Genomic DNA, 25428 nt, shown 5'->3' with positions numbered 1-25428 from the left:
GTAATCTGATTATGCATGGTAGCTGAAGTTGGACACAACTAAAAAGACTGGACAACAACAGCGCAATCATCTAGTTTTTACTTGAATATCCCCAAGCAAAAGATCTCACTACCTGACAAGACTGATTGTTGTCCTTCATTCTCTAAGACCAAAATGACATTATTATGTTAATATCAAGTTACATGTGTCCAACTGTGGCTGATCACACCAAAATAACTTTAGAGCGCTCTACCACAGGTCAGGTGAAAATAAACACTTGGGATGGATTCTCTAATTTTGCACATCTTGTGTTTCTTCTGACCTACTTTAATTCTGTTTTGCACATAGAGCACAGCCCCTTCTCTGAGGACACATCATACAATGAAGTCTAAAGTTCTTAAGAGAGCATCCTTGTATCACTTTTCCTGACCACCACATAAGCATTTGCTGTGTGTGAGTTCATCATAAAATTGTCTTTTTTGGCAAGCCCATGTGGCCAGCCCAAAGTTGTTGCATTCTCTGCAGCTGGGCTCTCTTCTCAAAAAGTTTACAACCCAAGATTAACATGGCAGGAGTGTTGGTGCAGGACTTTTTTGTTTGCAGATGATTATGCAGTTAATGCAGCCTCCCAAACTGAGCTACAAGTAAGAATTGATTCTTTGCTGCTTGTACTAATTTTAGCTAACAATTAACACCAAGAAAACACAGCTACTCCATCAGCCACCACCATACAATCCATATGTGGAATCATTGGCTACAGCAAATGGAGAAGTTTTGAAAGCTGTGGATAAGTTCACTTACTTTAGCAGTATAAGGAAGTTAATATGCCCATTGTCAGAGCTGATTCAGTGTTTGGTAGGGTCCAAAGGAAAGTGTGCAAGAGAAGAGATATAAGGCTGACTACCAAACTGAAAGTCAACAGAGCCATTGTGCTGATCTCATTTTTGAAACCTGGACAGGTCAGCAACAACATGCAGAAAACTGAATTTCTTCCATTTTCATTCTCTTAGGAATATTTTGAAGATCACTTGGTAGGATAAGGTACCAGACACTGAGGTCCTTTCTTGAACTAAACAAGCATTTATACTCTCCTGCAGAGAGTACAACTTTGTTGGATTGGCCACCTGACAAGATCTATTAATTTTAGGATTTTTTTCTTACAACTGGTCCAAATCTGAATAACTATAATTTTCAAACTCATATATTTTGATCTAGAAAGAATCTTAGAGGTTATCTAATCAAACTCCTTCATTTTACAATTTTATAGTTGAAGAAACTGAGTTTCAGAGAGGTTATGGGTAACATAAGTAACAAGAACATTTTTGTATTAGCCAAATTCTAAGGATGAAACCTGGACAGGTCAGCAACAACATGCAGAAAACTGAATTTCTTCCATTTTCATTCTCTTAGGAATATTTTGAAGATCACTTGGTAGGATAAGGTACCAGACACTGAGGTCCTTTCTTGAACTAAACAAGCATTTATACTCTCCTGCAGAGAGTACAACTTTGTTGGATTGGCCACCTGACAAGATCTATTAATTTTAGGATTTTTTTCTTACAACTGGTCCAAATCTGAATAACTATAATTTTCAAACTCATATATTTTGATCTAGAAAGAATCTTAGAGGTTATCTAATCAAACTCCTTCATTTTACAATTTTATAGTTGAAGAAACTGAGTTTCAGAGAGGTTATGGGTAACATAAGTAACAAGTTGAAAAGCTAGACTTCAGTTTGATATCTCCAACCCCAAATCCAGAATTCTTTCTTGAAACAAAAAACTATTCTTTTCTTTTTTTCATTTTATTTTCAGTTAAAATATTTCTCCTTCCCTTTACCCCCTCTCTAATTCATTTAAAAAGCAAATGATACCATTACACATATGAACTCTCACAGAACATTTTTGTATTAGCCAAATTCTAAGGATGAGCAGAGTAAGAAAAAACAAAGGGGAAAAATGCTTAAATTTACAACCTGAGTCCAAGAGTTCTCTTTTTGGAAGTATATACATTTTTTATCAGAAGTTCTTGGAGTTAACAGATAATTGTATTGATTAGAAGAGATTACTATTTTTCAGTTAGCAAGCATTTATTTTCTTTCTTTCCCACCTCCCCAATTGGAAACATATAGAAAAAAAAACATACCACTGACATCAATATGCATTATCAAGCAAAAATATATTTTCTCATTGGTCATATTCAAAAGCATATGAATCATTCTGCTTATTTAGTTCTTTATCTCTCTGTCAGGAGGTGGGAATCATACTTCATCACTGGTATTCTGGAATTTCTGTTTGTAATTGTAGGTCTTTCAAATTTGTTTACCAAAGAGTTCTTTCTATTGCACTGTGTAAATAGAGTAGATCTAATTTTAAAATAAATTCTTTTTTTATTTAAAAAAAAATCTAAATATTTATCCACAGGAATAGCACAGCCATTACAGTATTTAAAGACAGCAATTGGTCAATCTAAAAGCATAATTTAAGAACACACTATGTGTCAGACCTATTATAGATACATGTATATAAAGTAAATCTCTATCTTCAAACTTGCATTCTAAAGAGAAAGACAACATACATGTAAAATATATATGAAATGAATAAAAAGCAATATGGAGAGTAAGGAAAGGCACTTGCAGCTAGGGAGAGCAAGAAAGACTTCATGTATTAAGTGACACATAAATTATACTTTTAAGGATTCTAAAAAGCAGAGTTGAGAAGGGAGTACAATCCAGACAGGAACGGAGTGATAACTTCTGCAAAACATCAAGATGGCAAATGGAATATTGCATTAGAGGAACAGCAAGAAAACTGAAATGTAGAACGTAGGAATGGGAGAAATGTTTAATAATGTTGTTTAACAAGGTTGAAGCCAGGTTGTAAAGGTCTTTAAATGCCAAAAAAGGAATTTGGATTCAATTTTCTCTCCTTGAGGCTAAGAATTCCTCATCCTTATTCTTGAGGCATTGTGATAAGAAAAGGACTCTTAAGTCAGGCATTCTGGATTTAAGTCCTAACTAATTAAAACTAACCCCTGAAATCTCAGTTTCAGAGGTGAAGAGTGAGTGTGTGTTCCAGGCATGGGAAGTATAAAGGCTCAGAGATAGGAGGAATAGCATATATGAGGGGCAATCAGGAGAAAGGGAGGGAAGAAAAAAGGGCCTTTTCCCTTTTCTGTCCTCTTGGATATAAATCTACCAATTAAATGGCTAGGTCAAAGGACATGAACTGATTAGCAACTTTTTGTACAAAATTCCATATTGTTTTCCAGGATGGCTAGATCAGTTCAGAGTTCTACCGACAACATATCAGTGTTTTTCTTTGCTTGAAGCCCCTCCAACATGTCATTTTCTTTTTTATTATTCCCAATCTGATGATTGTGAGTTATAAATTTATAATTGCTTTTATTTAGATTCCTATGATTATTAGTTATTTGAAACATTTTTTATGTAACTATAGATAGCCTCAGGTTATTCTCCAGAGGATTTCCTATTTATATCCTTAGAACATTTTTTTTCAGTAATAATCATTAAAATAGCTAGCATCTATATAACATTTTATGGTTTCCAAAGTGCTTTACAATTATTATCTAATTGAATCTTCACAACAACCCTAAATGGTAAGATAGGCTATTATGATAGTCATTTTTGTAGATGTGGAAACTAAATAAGGTAAGAATCTGAGTGTTTGTCCAAGGTTACACAGCTATTAGTGTCTGAGGCCACATTTATCCATAAGTCTTTTCAACTCTAAGTCCAGCACTTTATCCACTATCTATATCACCTAGATGACCCAATCTGTCAATTCTATAATGGCTCTAGTTCTTATAAATTTAAATAATAAATATATTTGTGCTTTTTCAAATTAGATCTTTTTAAGAGACATTTTTAGAGATTGTTTTTCAGCTAATTGTTTCTCTTCTAATCCTAGCTATATTTTATTTGTCTAAAAAAAATCCTTTTCATTTTATATGACTATATACATATATATATATGTATATATATATATATATATATATATATACATATATATATATATATATATACATATATAATCTTTTGTGATCTTCTCTCTTCTTTATTTGGTCTAGAACTATTTCCCTAATCATAGATCTTATAAGGAATTTTTCTTTGTTTTGGGACTTTTTTACTGTTACATATCTATTTGAAATTTATCTTGGCAAAAGGTGTGAGGTGTTTGGGTATGCTAATTTCTTTATTACTGCAATCCAATTTTCCTACCAGTTTTGAACAGCTAATGAAACCTATCTCCAGCCATTGTGTTCCTAGATTACTAGGTTCATTGTTTTGGGGTTTTTTTCCTATATGTTGTATGACTAATTTGTTTTACTGATTGACTTATTTATTTAACTAATTGCAAATTGTTTTGATAATTACTGCTTCTTAGTATAGCTTGAGAAGTGATACTTTTAAAGGATCAGGTTTTGAAGCAGTATAAATATCAAACCAAGGAGCATACATTCCAAAAGCAATAGGGAGTCACTGGAGTTTATTAAGTGGGAAAATGGGAAAAAGTAAAAGTGATCAAACTTTCACTTTAGGAAAATCATTTTTCTGGATGTGAAGAAGATAGACTGTAGTATAAGAAGTTTAAAGCTGAGTAGCTATTAGAATACTCCAAGTGAGAGGCTTCTAGATCTAAGTACAATTTTTCAAGTATGGTTTATCCAATGAAACTTTTGAATAAAGTTCAAGAAGTACTTATTTGTGATCAATAACATGTTAAAGGGAAAGATATCATTGCTCAGTTCTAAGCAATAGATGTCATTGAGTAAATGTTTTATATTTTCCTCAAGGTGCTGTATGAATTTGATAAGAAGGACAATTAGTGTTCCTTATGGCACCCTCAGACAGTTAAGTGACACAATGAATAACACTCTGGATCTGGAGTCAGAAGACTCATCTTTATGCGTTCAAATCTGGTATCAAATAATTAGTAGCTTGTGACCTGGAGTAAGCCACTTTCTCATCTGTAAAATGAGCTGGAGAAGAAAATGGCAAACCAATCAACTCTTTTTGCCAAGAAAACCCAAAATTGGGATCAGAGAGAGTGTGAAACAGCTGAACAACAGACAACAATTTCCTCAATAAAGGTTTTAGCTTCTTGGCCAAGAAATTACTTTCCCTATTTAATAAGGAATACATCATTAATCTCAGCTTGTATTAAGCCTTTAAAGGTGCTTTTCTGATCCTTTTAGTTTTTGGAGGTCATCCCTTTTCCTTAGATTCTTATGTATTCATCTTTTCACATCCTGTATCTCCCAGTATGATACAAGTTCTTGGACAAAAGGGATGGTTTATTTTATGTTTCCCTGGTCTAAGACAGTGCCTACCATATGGTAGAGGATTATTAAATGTTCTTTGGATTGGATGGGATAAATTTGGAACAGTTGTCTTCAGGAGCTTTTGCTCAAACTGAGGCAGCCATGGTCTAATAATCCCAACCTCTGACTATTGTTTTGTTTCAGGAACGACTGGTACTTTCTGTATTGCCTCGGTTTGTTGTCCTTGAGATGATCAATGATATGACCAATGTGGAAGATGAGCATTTACAGCACCAGTTCCACAAGATCTACATCCATCGCTATGAAAATGTCAGGTAAGATATGTACACATTCATATGAATACACATGCATGTAAATGTTCAGGGGAAAGCAACTGTAGAATAGTTAATATGGTATTGATCTTAGAATCAGAAAGATCTGGAATCAAGTCTTTCTTCAGACATTCACTAGCCTTGTGTCCTAGAGCTCTCTTCTTAGAGCTCCAGATTTCTTATCTATAAAGTGGAAATAATAAATAAATTACAAGGTTGTTTTAAGGTTCAAATGAGATCATGTATACAAAGGATTTTGCAAAAAGCATAAAAGAACTATATAAATGGTAACTCTATTTACATATTCATATTCACAGTAACTTGACTTATTTTTATGTTGTTTAATGAGTTCTGCCTATAAGTGATGTCAGAGACTCTTTCACTTTCTTTGTTAAATGTTAAATTAGGAATTCATTTGAGGTCTTGATATTATGAACAGATCACTTTTGTTTGTATATAAATGCATATATTCACTCATATATGCATGTACACATGTATTCAAATATATATGTATAAATGTCTAGATCAGTGGAAACGCCTTCTTTACAGGCAAATAAGAAGCTCATCTGTGACTTAAAGTTAGAGGGTTATCTGGGAGTACTAATTGATTCCTTGACTTATCCATACTAACACAACAACTATATGATAAAGGGAAAACTTGAACCCAGACTTCCTGACTCTATCCACTATACCATGTTGTTGTTAAGTTTCCTTAAGATCTCTCTCTTCTATGTTAGGATTGTTCACCTTCACATTTTATGAAAATGGCAGAAGTAACATCAGTCTGTGATTTAGTTAATAAGTCCAAGACAGCACCAGCCCTGAAGTCAGGAGGACCTGAGTTCAAATCTGGTCTGAGACACTTAACAGCTTCCTAGATGTATGAGCCTGGGAAAGTCACTTAACCCCAATTGCCTCACCCCCCCCAAAAAAAAAAGTCCAGAATATTGTCCAGAATGGTGATTCTCCTTATAGGCTAATACTCTACTTAGTGATTAAGTGAGCCCAAGGCTTTTCATTATGATTTTTCTCTTTTGGTAAAAAATAATTCTCCTTCTTCCTATGGCAAACAGACCTCTTTCCCCTACACCTGCTTTTTTACCTTTGGCACATCTCAATTTGATAGTGAAGACTCATTTTTCTTAGTGAAAAGTGAGACCTTTCTATGCAGATCATATCCAATTAACAAGCAAACTCCTTTTCTAAAAACTTAACACAGGAATAATCTCTACATAGTAGAGACTACCATGATAATATTCGTTCATGTCTGACTTCATGATCTCATTTGAGTTTTTTGACAAAGATATTGAAGTAGTTTACCATTTCCCTCTCTAGCTCTTTTTATAGATGAGGAAACTGAGGCACATAGGTTTAAGTGATTTGCCCAGGGTTAAACAGCTAGTAAAAATCGGGCTGTATTTGAACTCATGAAGATGAGTCTTCCTGACATCAGGTCCAACACTCTATTCATTTCATCACCTCACTAATTGCCTCAATAGACACTCCACTAATGTATGTATTGTTGATGGATATGGTCTCTAGTGAGTGGATCCAGAGGAGGTGATACTCAAAGAATTTTTGTTTTTTTGAGGAAATGAAAAAAAAAAAAAAACTACTTGACATCAGACGAGAAGCATATAATGATAGTAACAATAACAATAATAATACTCTCCTCGATTTTAAAAGTGTGCATATACAAATATCTCAGGAGAACTGGATTTCATAAATATCAGTTTCCTTTCCTTGATCATTCATTTCTGATTTCTCCCCTTGTTTCTGCACAGCTGAATTCATTCAGCCTTTTTGTTTTAATCACTAAGCTGTGTTCTCTGTGATTGAGCCCCTTTTGTAGAAGTTTACATTGCTCTAGATTAAAATTTAGTTTACTGCCCTACATTTTTCAGTTTCCTCAGTGAAGAGAGTCGTTTCTAAGGGAAAAGAATCTACACAGAGACCAAGCTGCTGGCAACCAGTCTCTCCCCTTCTATTTACAGCAGCAGTGAATGCCAATGGCTTCTTTAGGTACTGAGGAGCTGAAATCAATAAGCGGGTGTAGCAGCTCCTTCCCACTTGAAGGCTGTTTTGTGTTAAAAATACACCTATGTCCCCTATAGTTGAGGAGCCTGGTTTCTCAACCCACATCTGGAAGCCAAACCAGAATCATTGCTGAATTTTCCTACCCACAATTCTCAGAACAAATCCAGTAGTACATAACTGTCTAATTCTACTCACTTTCTTCATGCTTCTTTCCCCAATACTATTTTTTCTTTTTTCTTGTTTTACTTTCTCCTCTTTTGTTTGAATTTAAATTGATTTAATTTAAACATTTGACTCCAGATTGTAAGCTTATTAATTTAATTGTATTTATTCTTTCATTTCCATTTTGCATCTAAATGAAATGGACAGAGGTGACTTTCATAGCAAAGAAGGCAGCTTACTGAAATAGTGATCTTAATAACGTTTCCCCATATGTCCAATTTCAGTGTTTGCTCCTCCATTTCTTTTTCTTTGTGTCTCTTTTTCCTGTGACCCTTGATACAAGCAAAGAATGGGTATAATTAATATTTTTAAACTTCTTTTCCTTTCAATCATTTTTGTTATCTTTACAAAACATACATATATATATATCCATGCTTTTTTTTTTAATTTGAAAGAATAACTTTCATTTGGAGGTATAAATTCTTATGTTTTTTTAAAAAGTAACCTACAGTGCCTTTATATTGCTGTTATTTTTCAGTACTCCCCCTTAGAACTCTTCTTCGTAGTAAAGACCAACAAATTAATTATATGTGATAATATATGCCTCATTTTTTTTCTTTTTTAATAGCCTTTTTATTTATAAGTTATGTGCATGGGTAATTTTACAGCATTGACAATTGCCAAACCTTTTGTTCCAATTTTTCCCCTCCTTTCCCCTATCCTCTCCCCTAGATGGCAGGATGACCAATACATGTTAAATATGTTAAAGTATAAATTAAATACAATATAAATATACATGTCCAAACCGTTGTTTTGCTGTACAAAAAGAATCAGACTCTGAAATAATATACAATTAGCCTGTGAAGGAAATCAAAAATGCAGGGGGACATAAATAGAGGAATTGGGAATTCTATATAGTGTGTCATAGTCATCTCCCAAAGTTCTTTTGCTGCGTGTAGCTGGTTCAGTTCATTACTGCTCCATTGGAACAGATTTGGTTCATCTCATTACTAAAGATGACCAGGTCCATCAGAATTGATCATCATATAGTATTGCTGTTGAAGTATATAATGATCTCCTCATCCTGCTCATTTCACTCAGCATCAGTTCATGTAAGTCTCGCCAGGCCTTTCTGAAATCATCCCACTGTTCATTTCTTACCGAACAATAATATTCCATGATATTCATATACCACAATTTATTCAGCCATTCTCCAATTGATGGGCATCCACTCAGTTTCCAGTTTCTGGCCACTACAAACAGGGCTGCCACAAACATTCTTGCACATACAAGTCCCTTTCCCTTCTTTAAGATCTTTTTGGGATATAAGCTATGCCTCATTCTTTATTTGTAATCCACCACCTCTATCCTGAGTCATTATATTTGTTAGAATTCTGAGGTCTTCCAGTATTATTATGAATTTTTAATTCTTATTATCATTGTGTACATATTTGTCTTTGCTAAGTCTTTTTAGTTTTCAGTGTATTACTTCTTATAGGTCTTCTCTAAATAATTTAAGCTCATTACTGCCTCATCTATTTTTTATTCTCATATATCTCAATTCAATCCTTGCCTAAATATAATATCTCACTCTAAGACTGCACAACCCTCCACTCTGTAGGCTACAAACTTATTTTCATCTTAAGTCTTTTTCTTTTCTAATTCTTCTATCTTATGGCCCTCATTGTGACCTATCTCCCTCTTGTGACTACAGCCTTATTGGCCACATTTTCCAGCACTTGCTGTGCTTTCACTTCTCTAACTCATTGGCTGAGGTGAAAATACTACTTGATGAAGTTACTAAAGTTGGAATACTACTTGCTTCCTGATGTTATTTATAGGCTTTTTCTTTACTACTATCGCTTAGTAACTGCTCTTCCTTCAAGTTTCATTCAATCCTTATTTAGTTTTTGTTGTTTAGTTGATTAGTCATATCTAACTCTTCATGACTCCATTTGAGATTTTCTTGGCAAAGATGCTGGAGTGGTTTGCCATTTCCTTCTCCAGCTGATTTTACAGATAAGGAAATTGAGTTAAACAAGATTAAGTGACTTTTCCAAAATTACACAGCTAATAAATATCTGAAATGAGACTGAATTTACCAGGGTCAGCATTCTATCCACTGTGCCACCTAGCTACCATGTGTAGTACTCAATCAAAATCCTGGTAGTTGTTGTGTACTGATCTTCAAGACATTACCTTTCTTTTAACAGTTGTTCAGTACTTGATTTTTAATCTTTCTTTTTCAATTCTGCCTTCATACTAAGGGCCTTCAACATGTGTTTCAGCACTGGTCAAACACCCTAACCTTTCAGTTTTTTTTTTTTTTACTTACTAATTTCCCATCACCTCTTTCTTCACCCCACCTAGTAACTTATCCTTAATCTTACAATTACCAATAAATTCTCCACTTCCATGTTTCTGAACTCTGACATTCCTTTATCTAATTAAAATTCTTTTTCATTTCACCTCTCCTTGCCACCTCGAATTCTGTTCATTGTTCTCATTTTGATTTCCAATCCCTTGATCCCTCAGTTTTTCTTCAAGCCATCATCACTTCACTGACTGTATTCTTTTCTCCTCTTCTTGACATCTTGGTGAACCAGTTCAACATTAAATCATTCTCTTCTCTCAAATCCTTTGCATTTTATCTATCAAATATCTTTCCAGGCTAAACCCCAACTTTGAATTACTCCTAGCATCTGTTGCCTTAGCTCTTACTCATTCACAATTGAACCAGTCCCAAAAAATGATGAAGCCATATTTACTGAGTCCACTTGAGATTTGTTACATTTCTCAACTGAGTCCTCATTACACCCAGGCAATCCTTAATCAATTTACTCTTTTCCTTACTACAGTCATTTTCCCAAATCTTTTAATTCCTCAAACCTCCCATAGCTTCCTCGCCCCTTATCCATCCAACTAAAAACCTTGTCTCATATTTATCAAAGGAAAACAGTTAAACTATTCCACAACAGCTCTCTCTACTCTCCTCCTGTTCATCTCTTATCTCTCAGATGCCTTTTGTCTTATTTCCTTCTTAACCCCTTATTCACATTAAATAGTAGCCTTTTTTCTTTCCAATACTAATCCTTCTACATATGCACATGTAACTTTCCATCCTGTCTTCTCCAACAAAATTAACAATTAACACTAAGAAAACACAGGTCCTCCATCAGCCAGCACCACACCATCCATATGTGGAGCTAACAGTTATAATAAATGGTAAAGTTTTGAATGCTGTGGATAAGTTCTCTTATTTTGGCAGCATACTTTCCATGGATGTCCACATTAATAATGAGACTGACACAGAACTAGCTCAATATTTGGGAGACTCCAAAGAAAAGAGTGAGAGGGGAGAGCTATTAGACTGACTACCAAATCTAGCCATTGGTAGGTCTACAAAGCCATTGTTGTATACCTGTAAAACCTGGACAGTATGCTAGTACCATGCCAAGAAACTGAATTGTTTCCATTTGAATTGTCTAGGAAAGATTTTGAAGATCACCTGGTAGGATAAGGTACCAAATACTAAGGTCCTTTCTCAAACTAAACTGTTAAAACATTCCAACTATACTATAGAGAATACAACTCCTTTATGTGGCCACATTGTTCTAATGACAGATGAACGCTTCTCAAAAAGATTATTTTATGTAGAACTCACTCATAAAGTAGTCAGAAAAAGAAATGCAAGACCCAGGACCACTCAGCACAGTGTACCCTTATCAGGGAAGGTGTTGTTCTTTATGAGCAAAGCAAAATTGAATTAGCCCAAAAGAAACATGAGATGTGCAAAATTAGACAAAGTACCCCTAATGTTCATAGGGACTATTTGTGTTTGACCTGTGGAAGAGCATTCTGAACTCATATTCGTCTGATCAGCCACAGTGGGACACGTTATAACTGGACTCTAACATAATGATGTAATTTTGGTCCTTTTCAAATATAAAGGACAACAACCAACCAACCAACTAGCCTCTTTATCATATCCTCTTTCTTACTTATTTCTCTATGAGGTTACTTCCTTATGATCTATAAATAGGTCTTTATCTTTGTCTCCCCCGTGGCTCTCTGTCACTTCCAGGATCAAAATATAAAACCTTCTGTCATTCAAAGTACTTCACAACCCTACTCCTTTCTAGCTTTTCAGAATTTTTACACTTCCTCACCTGCATATATTTGGTTATTCAGGGACACTGTCCCAAACAAGAGTATTTTCACTGGGTATCCCCCTTGCCTGGAATTTTCTCCCTCCTTATCTGTGCCTCCTAGCTTTCCTGGCTTCCTTCATTTGAAAGAAGTTCTTTCTCCTACAGAAAACTTTGCCTGATCCCCCTTAAGTATGATTTCTTCCCTCTTTGGATTATGTTCAATTTATCCAATCTATCATCTTGAATATGTGTAATTATTTACATGTTATCTCCCACACCATTGTGAGATCTTTGAGACCAGTGAACTTTTTTCCCCTTATTCTCTGTATTTCAAGCATTTGGCATAGAGTATGGCATGCAGTATTGATTTGCATTTATCACAGTGTTATAACATACTATTACCTTCGTATGACCATGCCACAGAGAAGAGTATACTATCTTCAATGCTTTGACAAATGTCAGTGAGGATATTTTCTCTACCAATACATTCCATACTCAACTGCTTGACTTCTGCCTCCACATTTTTTTGCAAATGTTTTTTCATAAGATACAGCTAATATGATAGTTGATTTTTCAGTCATATTAATTAAGAAAATTCTTCTAGATCAGGGGTTATTAAATTTTAGGAGGTCCATAAACTCATAATTGAAAACAAGTTTATGTTTTAATTTTTACTAACCCCTAACTGAAATTTAGCATTTTTTCAATTATTTAAAAACATTATTTTGAGGAGAGGTCCATAGACTTCACCAGAGTGCCAAAGAGGTCCATAATACCAAAAAGAAAAAAAAAAAAAAAAAAAGAGAAGGGAAGGAATCTCATTGCCACATGATCTCTAAAATCCATTCTAGTTCTAAATTCCTTAATCTTCGCCCTATTAAAAATATGAACCATTGTTCTATGTTTTACTTTATATTTACTGAAATAAATTAATAAATGAAAAGGCATTCTTCAAGTACTTGAAATGTGCCAAGCACTGTATTAAGCACTGGGGATACAAACAGAGGCAAGCAAAAAACAAGATCATCCCTTTCCTTAAGGAACTTACATTCTAACAGAGAAAACAACACATAGCATTGAAAAATGAAGACTAAAAGTCAGATAAACTGTTTTGGAAATGATTAGGAATTGCACAGTGACCTGACTTAGAATCACTATGCAAAGATAAGACTTCACATATTCAATCCTAAGGGCAGAAGACAATTTTCAATAAGAAGATGGCCATGGGGAGCCATGGTTTAGAAATAGCTAAACTCAAAAGTTAAACTTATATAACTTGGTTAAAATTTCATTCTAGTTCTCTTCAAAATATTTTTTTTCTAAAGTAGAACTTAGTTTTGTAACAGAATTGGTGCGTCTTAGAAACAGCTCACAAACTCTTTGCCAAGAACAAGAATGGGAGCTTTCAGCATTCATTTACACTTCCTGAGCTTGTGAATTGGCCTCCTCCTGAATTAGACCTGGTTTAAATCCTGGGCCATTCATTCATTCCCCCTTGGCTTCCTCAGCAATGCAGAGTTAAGACCTCAAACCCACAGATGCTTTGTTTGTTTACGTGGTGTTGATGTGTCTCCCAGGATGGATTAAAATATTAATATATTTTCTTCTCACCACCACCCCCCTTCCCTTTTGTGTTTAGTATTCTTTTTGCAGATGTTAAAGGATTTACCAACCTTTCCACGACCTTGTCAGCACAGGAGCTGGTCAGGATGTTGAACGAACTCTTTGCCAGATTTGATCGACTAGCCCATGTGAGTTGAATTTAATTCCCTCTCCGTCTTTAGAAGGAGTATGAGGTTGCATGCTTAATTAGAGAGGAGAAGGATTTCGGCTGCCATCACTGATGGTATTATCTGTCTACATTCAGTCCTCTGAGCATTGACAGGAGACTCTCCAATCTTCCTGCTGGATCGATTGATGTTGGTTAGTTAATGACCCTTGTTAGAAGGTTTGCTGTCTAGATTTTGCCCTTTTATAGGCAGCTGGTTCAGTGACAGTCAGCTCAAGGCAAAGGGCCATCCAGGAGTCATTTCATTCTGCTTGCCTCCCCCATTATTATTTCCCTATACATGTGGCTTACTGCCATGTATACCAAAGGTCAGGAAGGAGGCTTTATCCAGTGATTACTGGGTACATTCTCCAAGCCAAATTTGGCCATCTGGCATGAAACTGCATTTTCTCAAGGACATATTTAATCCACTAGACTTTTCTATAGCCATGGCTGAGTTGTCCACTCTTTGGAGCCTTATCAGATTTTAAATATCCACTTTGGAGCCTGGAACACTCTAGCTTTATTTTGCGTCTTGTTTGGTTCATATTAATTTTAAAGGGTGAGCGTTGATAGAAGGAATCATGTTCCAAGATACCTCAGACATCATTTAGTCGAACTCTCTCATTTTACAAAGGATATGATGGAGGAGAGACCCAAACAGAGGAAGTGACTTCCTCAGTCACACAATTAACAAGTTGAGTCATAAATTGAACACAGATCCTCTGACCCTAGAATCACTATTGTTTCCATTCTGGGAGGGATGAGATCATTATCTTTAACACTAAAAATCTAAATTCTATGTCCTCAGGCCACAGAAAATGCACTAGAACCTTATAACATACTCTGTGTGTTATGGTAGAGTGAAATTTAAGGAAAGTCCATTCAGGACTACATTGAAGGGAATATATTTATTGCTAATTTTAATAGTATCTCTTAATGAAACACCTTTGTCTCTAATGTGGTTGGTTTTAGAATACAGACCTAGTGAGCCTTCTAATGCTTCACTATGCATTTTCTTTCACAAATGTGTTTTATACTGGGATAGTACAATGTTTAAGCAAAACAAATAAAACATGTAAAATTTTTCAATATGACCTTATTTAAGAATTAATTCACTTTAGTGTCATATTGTAATTCTGACCTAAAGAATCAGAAGAATCAGAAGAATCTGTTTTATGAATGTGATGTGATGTGATGTGATATGATGTCACTTCTTCCTGTTGCATAGTAGATGAAATACAAACTAATTTGGGGGCCCTTTGAAGACTTTCATAATTTCGTTCAATCCTAACTTTCTTGATTATTTTTAGATTGCTTCCCTTCAGACTCTACATTTCCATCAGACTGTTCTATTTGCTGTTGTTCCCTATGCACAGAATTATCAGGTCCCACCTTCATATTTTTGCACAATATGCCCCTTTTTATTCTAGCTCCTATGTTCTGCCTCTTGAAATTTCCAGATCTCAGTTCAAGTTTCACCTTGCCATAAAATATTTCTTAATCTCTTCAATTGTTGATGCTTTCCCATTCCTAGTTACCTTGTATTTTACCTTGTACTGACTTATTTGATCATATGTTGTTTTGCCTATTACAGGGTAATTTATTTGAGAGCAAAAATTGGGCTTTTGTTTGTTTGTTTTTATCTTTGTATCTATGTTTGACACAGTTCCTGGCACATACTATGCACAGATGAAATGCTTCTTGATTAGAACTAAATTAAATGGAAAAATAGAGGGAACATGGCAGGTTCCACTATTTCTTTACTCTTAAAAGTTTCACTGATAACCTGAAATGGGAGGGGCATCCTGGTCCTTCACTAGTATATGCATTAAAAGATTGTATCTAAAATTCTCCAAAGACTGAGTACTTAATAAATATTTGTTTGTTTTTTATTCTAGGGAGAGTTTTTAATGTCTTCAGCTGTTTAGATACCAGCAACATAGAATAAATAGTATTGTAGTCTGTACTCAGTGGATGTTGTTTTGAAAAAAAAGGCCTTGTAGATAATTTGGTTAATACTTTGATGATTCAATAAATCTATGAGTTTACTGATGTAAGATCTTTTCCATTTTTTCACTGAATATGACATTTCATCATGTATAATATTTGCTGAGTCTATTCTCTATTCTTCTTGACATTGCATGAATACCAAGGAAGAATGTGATATATCTGTTATACCATTCTCTTGACAAGTGATTACCCCACTTACTTTTCTTGCCAGGTGACTTTATGATTGTATCACTGATGACATTTTCCTTAGGCATCTTTTCACTGTTAATATGTTAAATTTTTAAAAAAACATCTTACTATGTTCAAGTACATACACATGCCATATTATATTATACAAATGATGTGCATATATATGCATATATATATATACACACATATCAATCCAGTTCTAAGTGATTTGGAACATTTTATAAATTATGTTCATCCTAGACAGATGAATAAGAGGCTATAAGCAGCCCTGAATAGACTATTTTTTAAAACTTTTCTTTGACATCTTTTGGATTAGAGTGGCACAAATTATAATCACTATTGAGTTAGTTATGAGTTTTGGTCATGTATGTGATAAAACTATAAAAGCAGTACTCCCATTTGAAAGACTTCGAATGGAAGCAAAATGTTTTGTATTAGAATAGGGATAGGTATTGGATCTGGTATTTCATTGCTGTAGAGAATTTTCAGATGACCAAGGTCCTTCTATCACTTTTATTAAGGACCTTCTTTGCAGATTATACTCTTAGACATTTGCCAAGAGCCCTGAGAGATAAAATGACTTGGATCAGTATCAGAAGAAGATGAATTCTGAGCTTCTTGTCTCCAAAAATATGAAGGTGGGACTTGATAATTCTGTGCATAGGGAACAACAGCAAATAGAATAGTCTGATGGAAATGTAGAGTCTGAAGGGAAGCAATGTGCCCCATAGATTTTATTAATAGAATCATGTGTAGGTAAACACTGACATATGCTTCTGTTTCTATATTGTAACACTTTTACTTGATTGCTATATTTCTAAATTTATAAGTAGTTTCAGTGTACAAAATGCTGTCCTTTAGAATAGAACTATATGTGTAGATATAATAATGGAGATTGAAGAACCAAATAGACATGAGCTCCAATTTGGATATTGCACATAATGCAAAGTTATCCCTTCAGCTCCATATGATGCCCAAGCCCACCAAAATATTGTGGTAACAAGAAGATAGACAAACTCAGAAGTGGGACCCTTTTAAAGAAGAAGAAAATGAGCAAATTTGCATACTTTGCTGTCCATGGAAGCTTTAAATTTTGGGTTATGTTATGCATAAGAGATGTATTTTCTGGAGAATGGACTTGATGAACCAATGTTAGCCATGGCTCATTTTGGATAGGATCAGCTGACTTCAGGTCTGAGTGTGTATGTGTGCATGTATATATATATACACACATATATATACATGTATTTATCATTGTTGTTCAACCATTTCAGATATATCAGACTTCCCATGATCTCATTTGGAATTTTCTTAGTAAATATACTGAAATGCTTTGCCATTTCCTTCTCCAGCTCATTTTATAGATGAGGAACTGAGCAAACAGTGTTAAGTGACTTGACCAGGATCACATACTTAGTTTCTGAATCTGGATTTGAATACAGATCCTATAGATAAAGACTAACTATCTTTCACAGCTTAACAAAAATAAAGAATATTATCCAATTCTTCAAGTGCAGGTCAGAGACCTCTCATTGTCCCAAACTAGCCTATTTCACTTTAAACACTTTGCTGGAGGTTATTCACAGAAGTGATCTGTATACTAGGCAAGTATACATCTCTATCTTTTAGGCTTTGCTTTATAATGATTGTCAAAGGATCGGAGAACAAAACTGTTTTTGTTATTTTGTCTTTCAAGGAATCTTATATGATTTTTATGTAGTTGCCACTAGGAATAAATTTACATATGCACTAGAAACACCTTGTTGATGAAGAGCCTTTCATCTCTTCTTTGATTCTGTTCTTTATTGGTAAAGGTGAGAAATTGTTGATCTACTGAATTTTATATATATATTAAGTCAACAAAAAAGAACCACGTTGTGAAATCTCATATTTGTTGTACTTTTCAGTCAACTGGAATAATCCAAAGAAATCCTCTACCAGAGATCATATCTTGTAAAAGTCAGCATTTCCATTTGATATCTTCATTAATGATGATCTAGATACATCTGCAAATTATTTCATAAGGAATTCATAGAAATAAAAAAGTAGACAGATATTCAAATAGTTATTGAACTGTTCTTACTGAAAATTTCTTATTAATAAGATCTTTTACTTTTATAAGCATTTAGCATTTTTTGTTTTTTAAATTATTGTGGGACTCTATTCCTAAAGCACTCAAAATTACACAACTTCCAAAATGGATCATTTTTGTACATGCTTGGTAGAATACTTCTCATCTATTTTTTTGTTTGTTTTTGGTCTTTAATACTAATTCTGTTCTCTCATGGAGTACATCAGGAACCATGATATTGTATTCAAATTGTGCTGGTTCCACTTCTCTGTTAATAAAGAAAGCAGTATGTTACGAAAATTTCCATAGACCTTTTTTTCCAATTTGTATATATTCCAATTATTATCCTTCAAGTTTTATCTTTAAATGTCCTCCAGATGCCTTGGATTGTCTTTCACAAATGGTTCTGTAAACTGATTTTAAAAAAAAAATACTGTTATATGCAATATTATATATTATAATCCATCATCCTTTTCCACAAAATTTGGCTAATTTGTATTCTAAAGCATTTAACATAATGCTTGGTATGTAATTTATTTTACATAAATATTATTATTATGCAATTATGGTCATCTTTGACAGCCTTTTCTCTGCATTTGGCAAACTAGTCCAAATATTTCCTGTGTAAAATGGTTTCTGAATTCTCTTGATCTCCTTATCGTGGCAATTCATTTACATTGGTTAAACTTCATTAGGAAATTGTTATTAGACCATCTTGAAATCTGCTACATGCTTCCATATTTCAGAATTAACAACTTGTTTGAATAGGTCTGATTGGAGTTAGATTTTATCATCCTTCTTATTTGAGGTATTTCTGCTACTCTGGCATAGATTATGATCTTTGTACTAAAAAACTGAGATTTGGCTTTGCACAGATAGCTAGGTTGGAAAATAATTACTTCATTAGGGATCAATCATGTTCTCTTTGTTAGAATACAACCAATTGTACTTTAAGTTTGTGGTTGACTATCATGTCCAGTGTCTCTTGACTTTCTTTAAAACAATATGTTCATTTATTGATGATATATCTTTATGGTCTACAAGTCATTGTTATCTTTTATTTCTCTTTTCTGGAACACTTTTTGATATATAGAGATAGATAGAACAGACAGACAGACAGACACACATTCATTCATTCATTTATTTATTTGCTTGCTTTTTTAGTTATGATCATTCCTAAATACCCACCTTTTCATTGAATGAAATCACCTAATACTGAAGAATATGTTGTTTTAATATGGAGACTTTTATGAGGTTATTTCTGGTGATGACTCTTTCTATATATACCTAGGCTGGTTTTCAGAAAAGAACCAAGTTTCTTGTTAAAAAATATTAGCTAAATAATTACTGAGCACACAATTAGTACCCTGTAAGAAGAGTGATCATTATGCTGAGTTCGTTTTATATAAGAATCACTGGAAGAAACTAAAGATATTTAGCCTGGAAAAGTATTTTAGTTGTAGAGAGAAGAGATAGTAACTGTTTTCAATATATGAAAGACTATTAAGTGGGGGGAAAGGATTAGATTTGTTCTATTTGAAATTCCAGAGTATTGAAGTGAGAGCAACAGGTGGAAACTCCAAAGAGACTAAATTAATCTTGGTATGAAGATAAACTTCCTAATAGTTAACTCTATCTCAATGTGGAAAAGGCTGCCTCAGGAAGTAATGAATTTTTATTCACTACAAGTCTTCAAGCAAAGACTAGATGACCACTCATATATGTTGTAGAAGGGGTTCTTTTTCACATAAGTTAGAATTAGATTATTCCAGAGATCTTTTTCTAATAAAAGAATTCTATAATTTCAAGACTAACAAAATCAGGCCCAAAATTTTGAATTATTATTAAAAATCAAGAATTATGCTAGAGTATAAAGTTATTTGTGAAGTATAGATAGCATGCTTATTAAATATGTTGATGGCATAAAGATATTCATGCATAATACTTTGGGTGACAGAATTGGAATTCAGTGATCTCTCTCAGTGATCTGGACACTATATTTTTTATTTATTAGGACATAGATGGAATAATTTTTATAGCAACTCTTAAAAACATTCAAATACATATACAAACACACATATACACATATGAACTAATGACGTGCACATATTGGCTTATATTGAACTTTTACACAAATGTGTCAAATACGAAAGTGAGTTCTAAGTGACTAAAAATTCTGATCTTTTTACCAAATATAAAGTATAGGCTAAATCCATATGGTCTCCATTACTTAGCATGCCACACTTTTAAAGTAGTAAGGTATCACAACTTCTTTGTAGAATAATGGGGGAGGGGGAGAACAAAGGACTGATTTAGTCAGGGACCATGGGTTGAAATCATTGCTCTGACTTGGACCAGACATTAAGTTTCTCTAGACTTTCATTGTTTCATCTGAAAAAAATTTTGATGAATAGCTAAGTGCATCTCTACTTTCTCAGTGTAGTCAGGAAGCCACAGCCAGCGTATGATCAAAGCAAAAGCTTGTAGGAAGAAATTTCCCTATCACTTTTCAGTATTTCATATTCTACTTTATAATATGCATAGCCATTGTATAACAAAAGTGGCATCTCAAAATATCTTGGTAGCATTATATAATGAAGTTGAAAGAAGTATTAAGTCCTGTATTTGCATTCAGAAGATCAACTACATTTTATATGGGATGGAAGTGGTATGTTTAGAAAACAGCATGTGTGAAATGACCTATGGGTTCTTAGTGAGATTAATTTGTATTATATTACTAGTAAATAATGCTATAGTGCAGCTAAAATGGAAAAGAATGGTGAAGGCAGAGTTTTTTTTTTCTTTTTCTTAATCTTTATGAAATTATATAAAGAGTAAATAAAAAATCAGAAACAGAAGCATGGAGTACAAAATAATTAGGATATAGAGTTTGAAATCAAGTCCATTGACTCCAAAGATAGAAGTTGTTGTTTTTTCCTTCTTCTTCTATACATCTTCTTTGCTTAAAAAATCTACTAAGAAAAGCTTCTTCCTTGATACTGTTTTATCTTGGACCTGGATGAGAACAGCTCTTCTTTTAATGCACTAGCACTTATGTTTTCATCTAAGTGCAGCTCATAGCCAGAAATCAGACATGGAGGGAAATATCCTCTGAGAATCTCATTTCAAGATTAGCTCTTACTGCAGACAAGAGTCTTCCTCTAGAATCAAATGCATTCCACTTAAAAGATTTCCACAATATGGCTTCGATCTACTCATCCAATCTTATTTCATATTACTTCCCTTTACTCTCTATTTTGGTTAAACTGCCTTGCTAGATGTTAGTTGTACATGACATTGCATATCTCTATCTTTGCACATGTAGTCCCTAAATTTAAAATTCAGTCTTTATCATCTTCCCATGGATAGTCCCTTGCCTTACTTTCAAATATAACTCAAGTATGTACTACTACATAAGACTTTTCTCAATTGCTCATCCCTTCCCAACAGTGTTCTTTCCCTCATATATTTTTTTTTCCATCATACAGAATCAGAGATCTAAACCTGGAGAGGACATCAGAGGACATCTATTCCCACCTTCTCAATTTTACATAACTGGAAACTGAGCCTTGGGGAGCTTAAGATACTTTCCCAAGGTCACACACCTAGTAATGATCAGAAATTGAAGCTAAATGCAGATAGTAAGATTTTAAATACAGCTCAGTGTTTCAGCTTGACACACTGATTTTTATATAGTTATTATTTATTTATCTGGTTCACAATGAACCTTCCCTATTCTCCTTTGGAATGTAAAATCATTTAAGGCCTGCTAACACAATAAGAAACATACACACACATACATATGTGTATATATATATATATATATGTGTGTGTGTGTGTGTGTGTGTGAACACAAAGACATACAGATATTGGTTTATATTGAAATTTTCCACAAATGTGTCCAATACTACTTGCACCAATCCCTTCATAAAAATGAATTCAAAGTGGCCAAGTTTTCTGATATTTCTACCAAATATAAAATATGGGCTGAATCCATATGATCTCCATTACTTACCATGTCATCCTTTCAAAGGTGGTAAGGTGGATTACTACTTTTTTGTGGAATCATGGGGAAAAAAACCAAAGGACTGACTTAGTCAAGAACAATGGGTTGAAATCATTGCTCTGATTTGGACAAGTCTACTAATCCTCTCTGAATTTGCATGTCTCATCTGAAAAGAAGTTCTATGAGTACTTAAGTGCACCTCTACTTTCTGACCCTAAAATTGGAAGGACTTCAGTTCAAATCCTGACTCAGACACTTAACATTTCCTAGTTGTGTGACCCCAGGCAAGTCATTTAACCCTAATTTCCTCACCTATATGCACATATGCATGCATATATGTATACATATATACACACATATATAGATAATAGAACCTTAGTAATGGTGTGTTGAATTGAATTGAACATAGACTATTCTTTTCCCATAAACATAATAAATTAAATATATATATATATATATATATATATATATATATATACACACACACATAAATATATATGTGTATACACATGTGCATTTATACTTATGTCATATGTGTTTTGTGTGTAGATTTAGATATATGTTACTCAGGGTTTTACACAGATTATCTCAATGCAACTTAACAATGTTCCTATTTTAGGCACAACAAGTGTTACGATCCCATTTGGATCCAACTTAGAGATTAGGTGTCTTGTTATTAAATTTAATTTACACAGAATGTAATCAATGAAAAAAAAGACTCAGAAATCTCAGAATTCATTCAAGATATGGGATATAAGTAGACTGTAGCTTGGAATCAACCAACATGCTCCACCCAAATCTTTTAGTTCTTTGGATGGAATTTACTACCTGAGTAGTTCCTAACCAATTGTTTATGGACTTGAATGGGGAAAAATGTTATTTTCATTAAACCTCCAAATAAAATTTAGTATTTTCTTCTATCGTGAACGTAGGCAACAAATCATTGTAATTTTAGCAGAATTTGTGATTTTGTCATCAATAGAAATAATGGATATTTTCATATATTACAATTGATGCAGATACCTTAACAAAATCTTTTATGCTCATCACTACTTTAAAATCATTCCAATTATTAGATCTACAACTAGATCATATCTAGTCTCATTTATCATATGAAAAAACTATATTTCAATGTTCTAGGTTTACTTTGTAATCCTAAGTATTTTATGCATCTGAAAATGTTATTCTGAGGAGTCCCTATGTTTCACCAAACTGACAAAAGCATACACGACACAAAAATTGGTAAGAAATCCCTATATGTTTTATACATGCAAATATATGCACATATATACATACATATGCATATATTTGATATGTATTATATATATAACTATATACACATAATGTGTGTAATGGCAGCCATTTTTAGGGAAGGAGAAAGAAAAAAAGGAAAAAAAAAGAAAGTTACGTGATAAGTAGTTTATATTTAAAAGGGATAACAAATTGTACATAATAGATTTATAATTTTATGTGCATTGATTTTTTCTAGTCTACTATGTGATAGAAATGTTGTTTTATATCTTAAGTTCAGAGCAAAATAAATAAAAATAAAAATTTAAACATAAAATAAAATCTCACTAACGTAAAAATAAAAAATGGATAAACAATGTATCTATCACAACTGCTTTTATAGTGACATTTTCAAGATCATCTTGGGACTTGCTTGTGTGTTCTGAGCTTTGGTTCATTTTATTTTTTTAAGAACTCTTTAATGCAGAACTTTTTTCTGAATGAAAAAATCATCTCCTATGAACTTGAACATTAATATTTGCTGTAATAATAGCTCACATTCATATAGTGCTTACTATGTGCCATGTACTATGTTGTGTTTTTCAATTATTTGATGCTTACAACATCTGTGACATAGGTGATATTATTATCCCCCTTTTATAGATGAGGAAACTGAGATAAACAGATTAAGTAATTTACCCAGCATCATAGAACTAGTAATTTGAACTTGCATCTTTTGGAATTCATATCAGGTCATCCAGTGGGAGTTGAGCTCACCAGAAAGCATCAGAGTCTGACATATAGAAGAACATCCAACCACATGTTTTTACATTGGTTCAATGCCTCTTTTGAACATAATAACAACTTGTATTTATGTACTTAATATATATGTACAGAACTGTACTTAGAAATTTTGGAGAAAAGACCATTTCCTATAAAATAGTTGCCGGAGGGGAAGAGGATTAAAAACCTCGGGTGGAAGCCCAGATGTTCCCTAAAGCAAAGACCAGGACACTGTGAGGCAGTTACCAAGGGGAGGGAGTAGTATTATGGGATAATATATTTAGTCTAGGACCTGTGTGGCCACTTAATACTATCTCCAACCTCTAATTTTATCAATAAGATACTGAGATTTTTGGACCAATGTTTAAAGTCACACAGAATTTAAATCTGGTTCTCTAATCCCAGACCCAGTACTCTTTCCACTCTACCTCATTTGGGGGATAACCTAGGAAAGGATTCCCTTAGATTATAGACATCTTAGGTAGAGGGAAGAAAGAATCTTGCTAATCACCTGGTAATCGATACTGTCCCATGAAGGAGTTAGTGCTCCAAAACATAGTCCCAATGCGAAACCCTGTTGCCCTCTTCTAGTTACATCTAGTTACATCCATCTTGAATGGATGCGACAGAAGGAGCATGACAGAATCTCAACACTTCTAAGTCATCTCTTTTATAATGGCAGGTGTGTTAGATCTGACCCCCCCAAAGGATTTGGGGTCGAACCCTGGCTGGTGCTTACTTAAGTGACTGAATTTAAATTACTCACTCCCTTGCTCTAAGCCTTGGCTGTCTTATCTGGAAAAGGGAATAGTCATATAAGATTGCTCTTGAGATAGAGGGCTTAGGGGCAGCTAGGTGGCACAGGGGAGAGAGCACCAGCTCTGAAGTCAGAAGAACCCAAGTTCAAATCTGGTCTCAGACACTTAATACTTCCTAGCTGTGTGACCTTGGACAAGTCACTTAATCCCAATTGCCTCAGCCCTCCCCCCCAAAAAAAGAGAGGGGGGTGTTTAGGACCTTTCTAGCTTTTGATTCTATGAACTACAAACATCCATATCATGGCCAATTTCCCTGGGGAAATATTAAGGTCTTGAGGGAGAATCTGCTAATTTGCCTAATAGTAGATAGTTGGTAGCAACAGTTTTAAACACACACACACACACACACTCTCACTCTCTCTCTCTCTCTCTCTCTCTCCCCAAATATTGTTTGGTGCTACTGATACAAAACCTTCAAGCTTGAACAAGCTGCATTCTGTTAAAGCTAGCTGAGTCCTCAAGTTCCACTAATATAGGGGTCAACTTCCAATTATTCAAGAGTCCCAGAAGCAACAAACTGGGAAAACATCTTCACAGTTAAAGGTTCTGATAAAGGCCTCATTTCCAAAATATATAGAGAACTGACTCAAATTTATACGAAATCAA

The 25428-nt window shown here is 34.0% G+C and overlaps 1 protein-coding gene across 2 annotated transcripts in view; it reads left to right on the top strand.

Moving 5' to 3' along the window:
- The window catches only part of ADCY8 (adenylate cyclase 8), a 397348-nt gene that overhangs the window by 173808 nt on the left and 198112 nt on the right, over positions 1-25428 (top strand). For both annotated transcript variants that reach the window (XM_051971100.1, XM_051971099.1), the window contains exons 3-4: positions 5467-5597; positions 13584-13695. In XM_051971100.1, the coding sequence (XP_051827060.1) occupies positions 5467-5597; positions 13584-13695 (243 nt within the window). The remainder of the gene's footprint in view (positions 1-5466; positions 5598-13583; positions 13696-25428) is intronic.

The sequence above is a fragment of the Antechinus flavipes genome, chromosome 1 (assembly GCF_016432865.1).
Source record: "Antechinus flavipes isolate AdamAnt ecotype Samford, QLD, Australia chromosome 1, AdamAnt_v2, whole genome shotgun sequence".
In the NCBI taxonomy this organism is placed as follows: Eukaryota; Metazoa; Chordata; class Mammalia; order Dasyuromorphia; family Dasyuridae; genus Antechinus; species Antechinus flavipes.
This window is presented reverse-complemented; position numbering and strand designations above follow the sequence as displayed.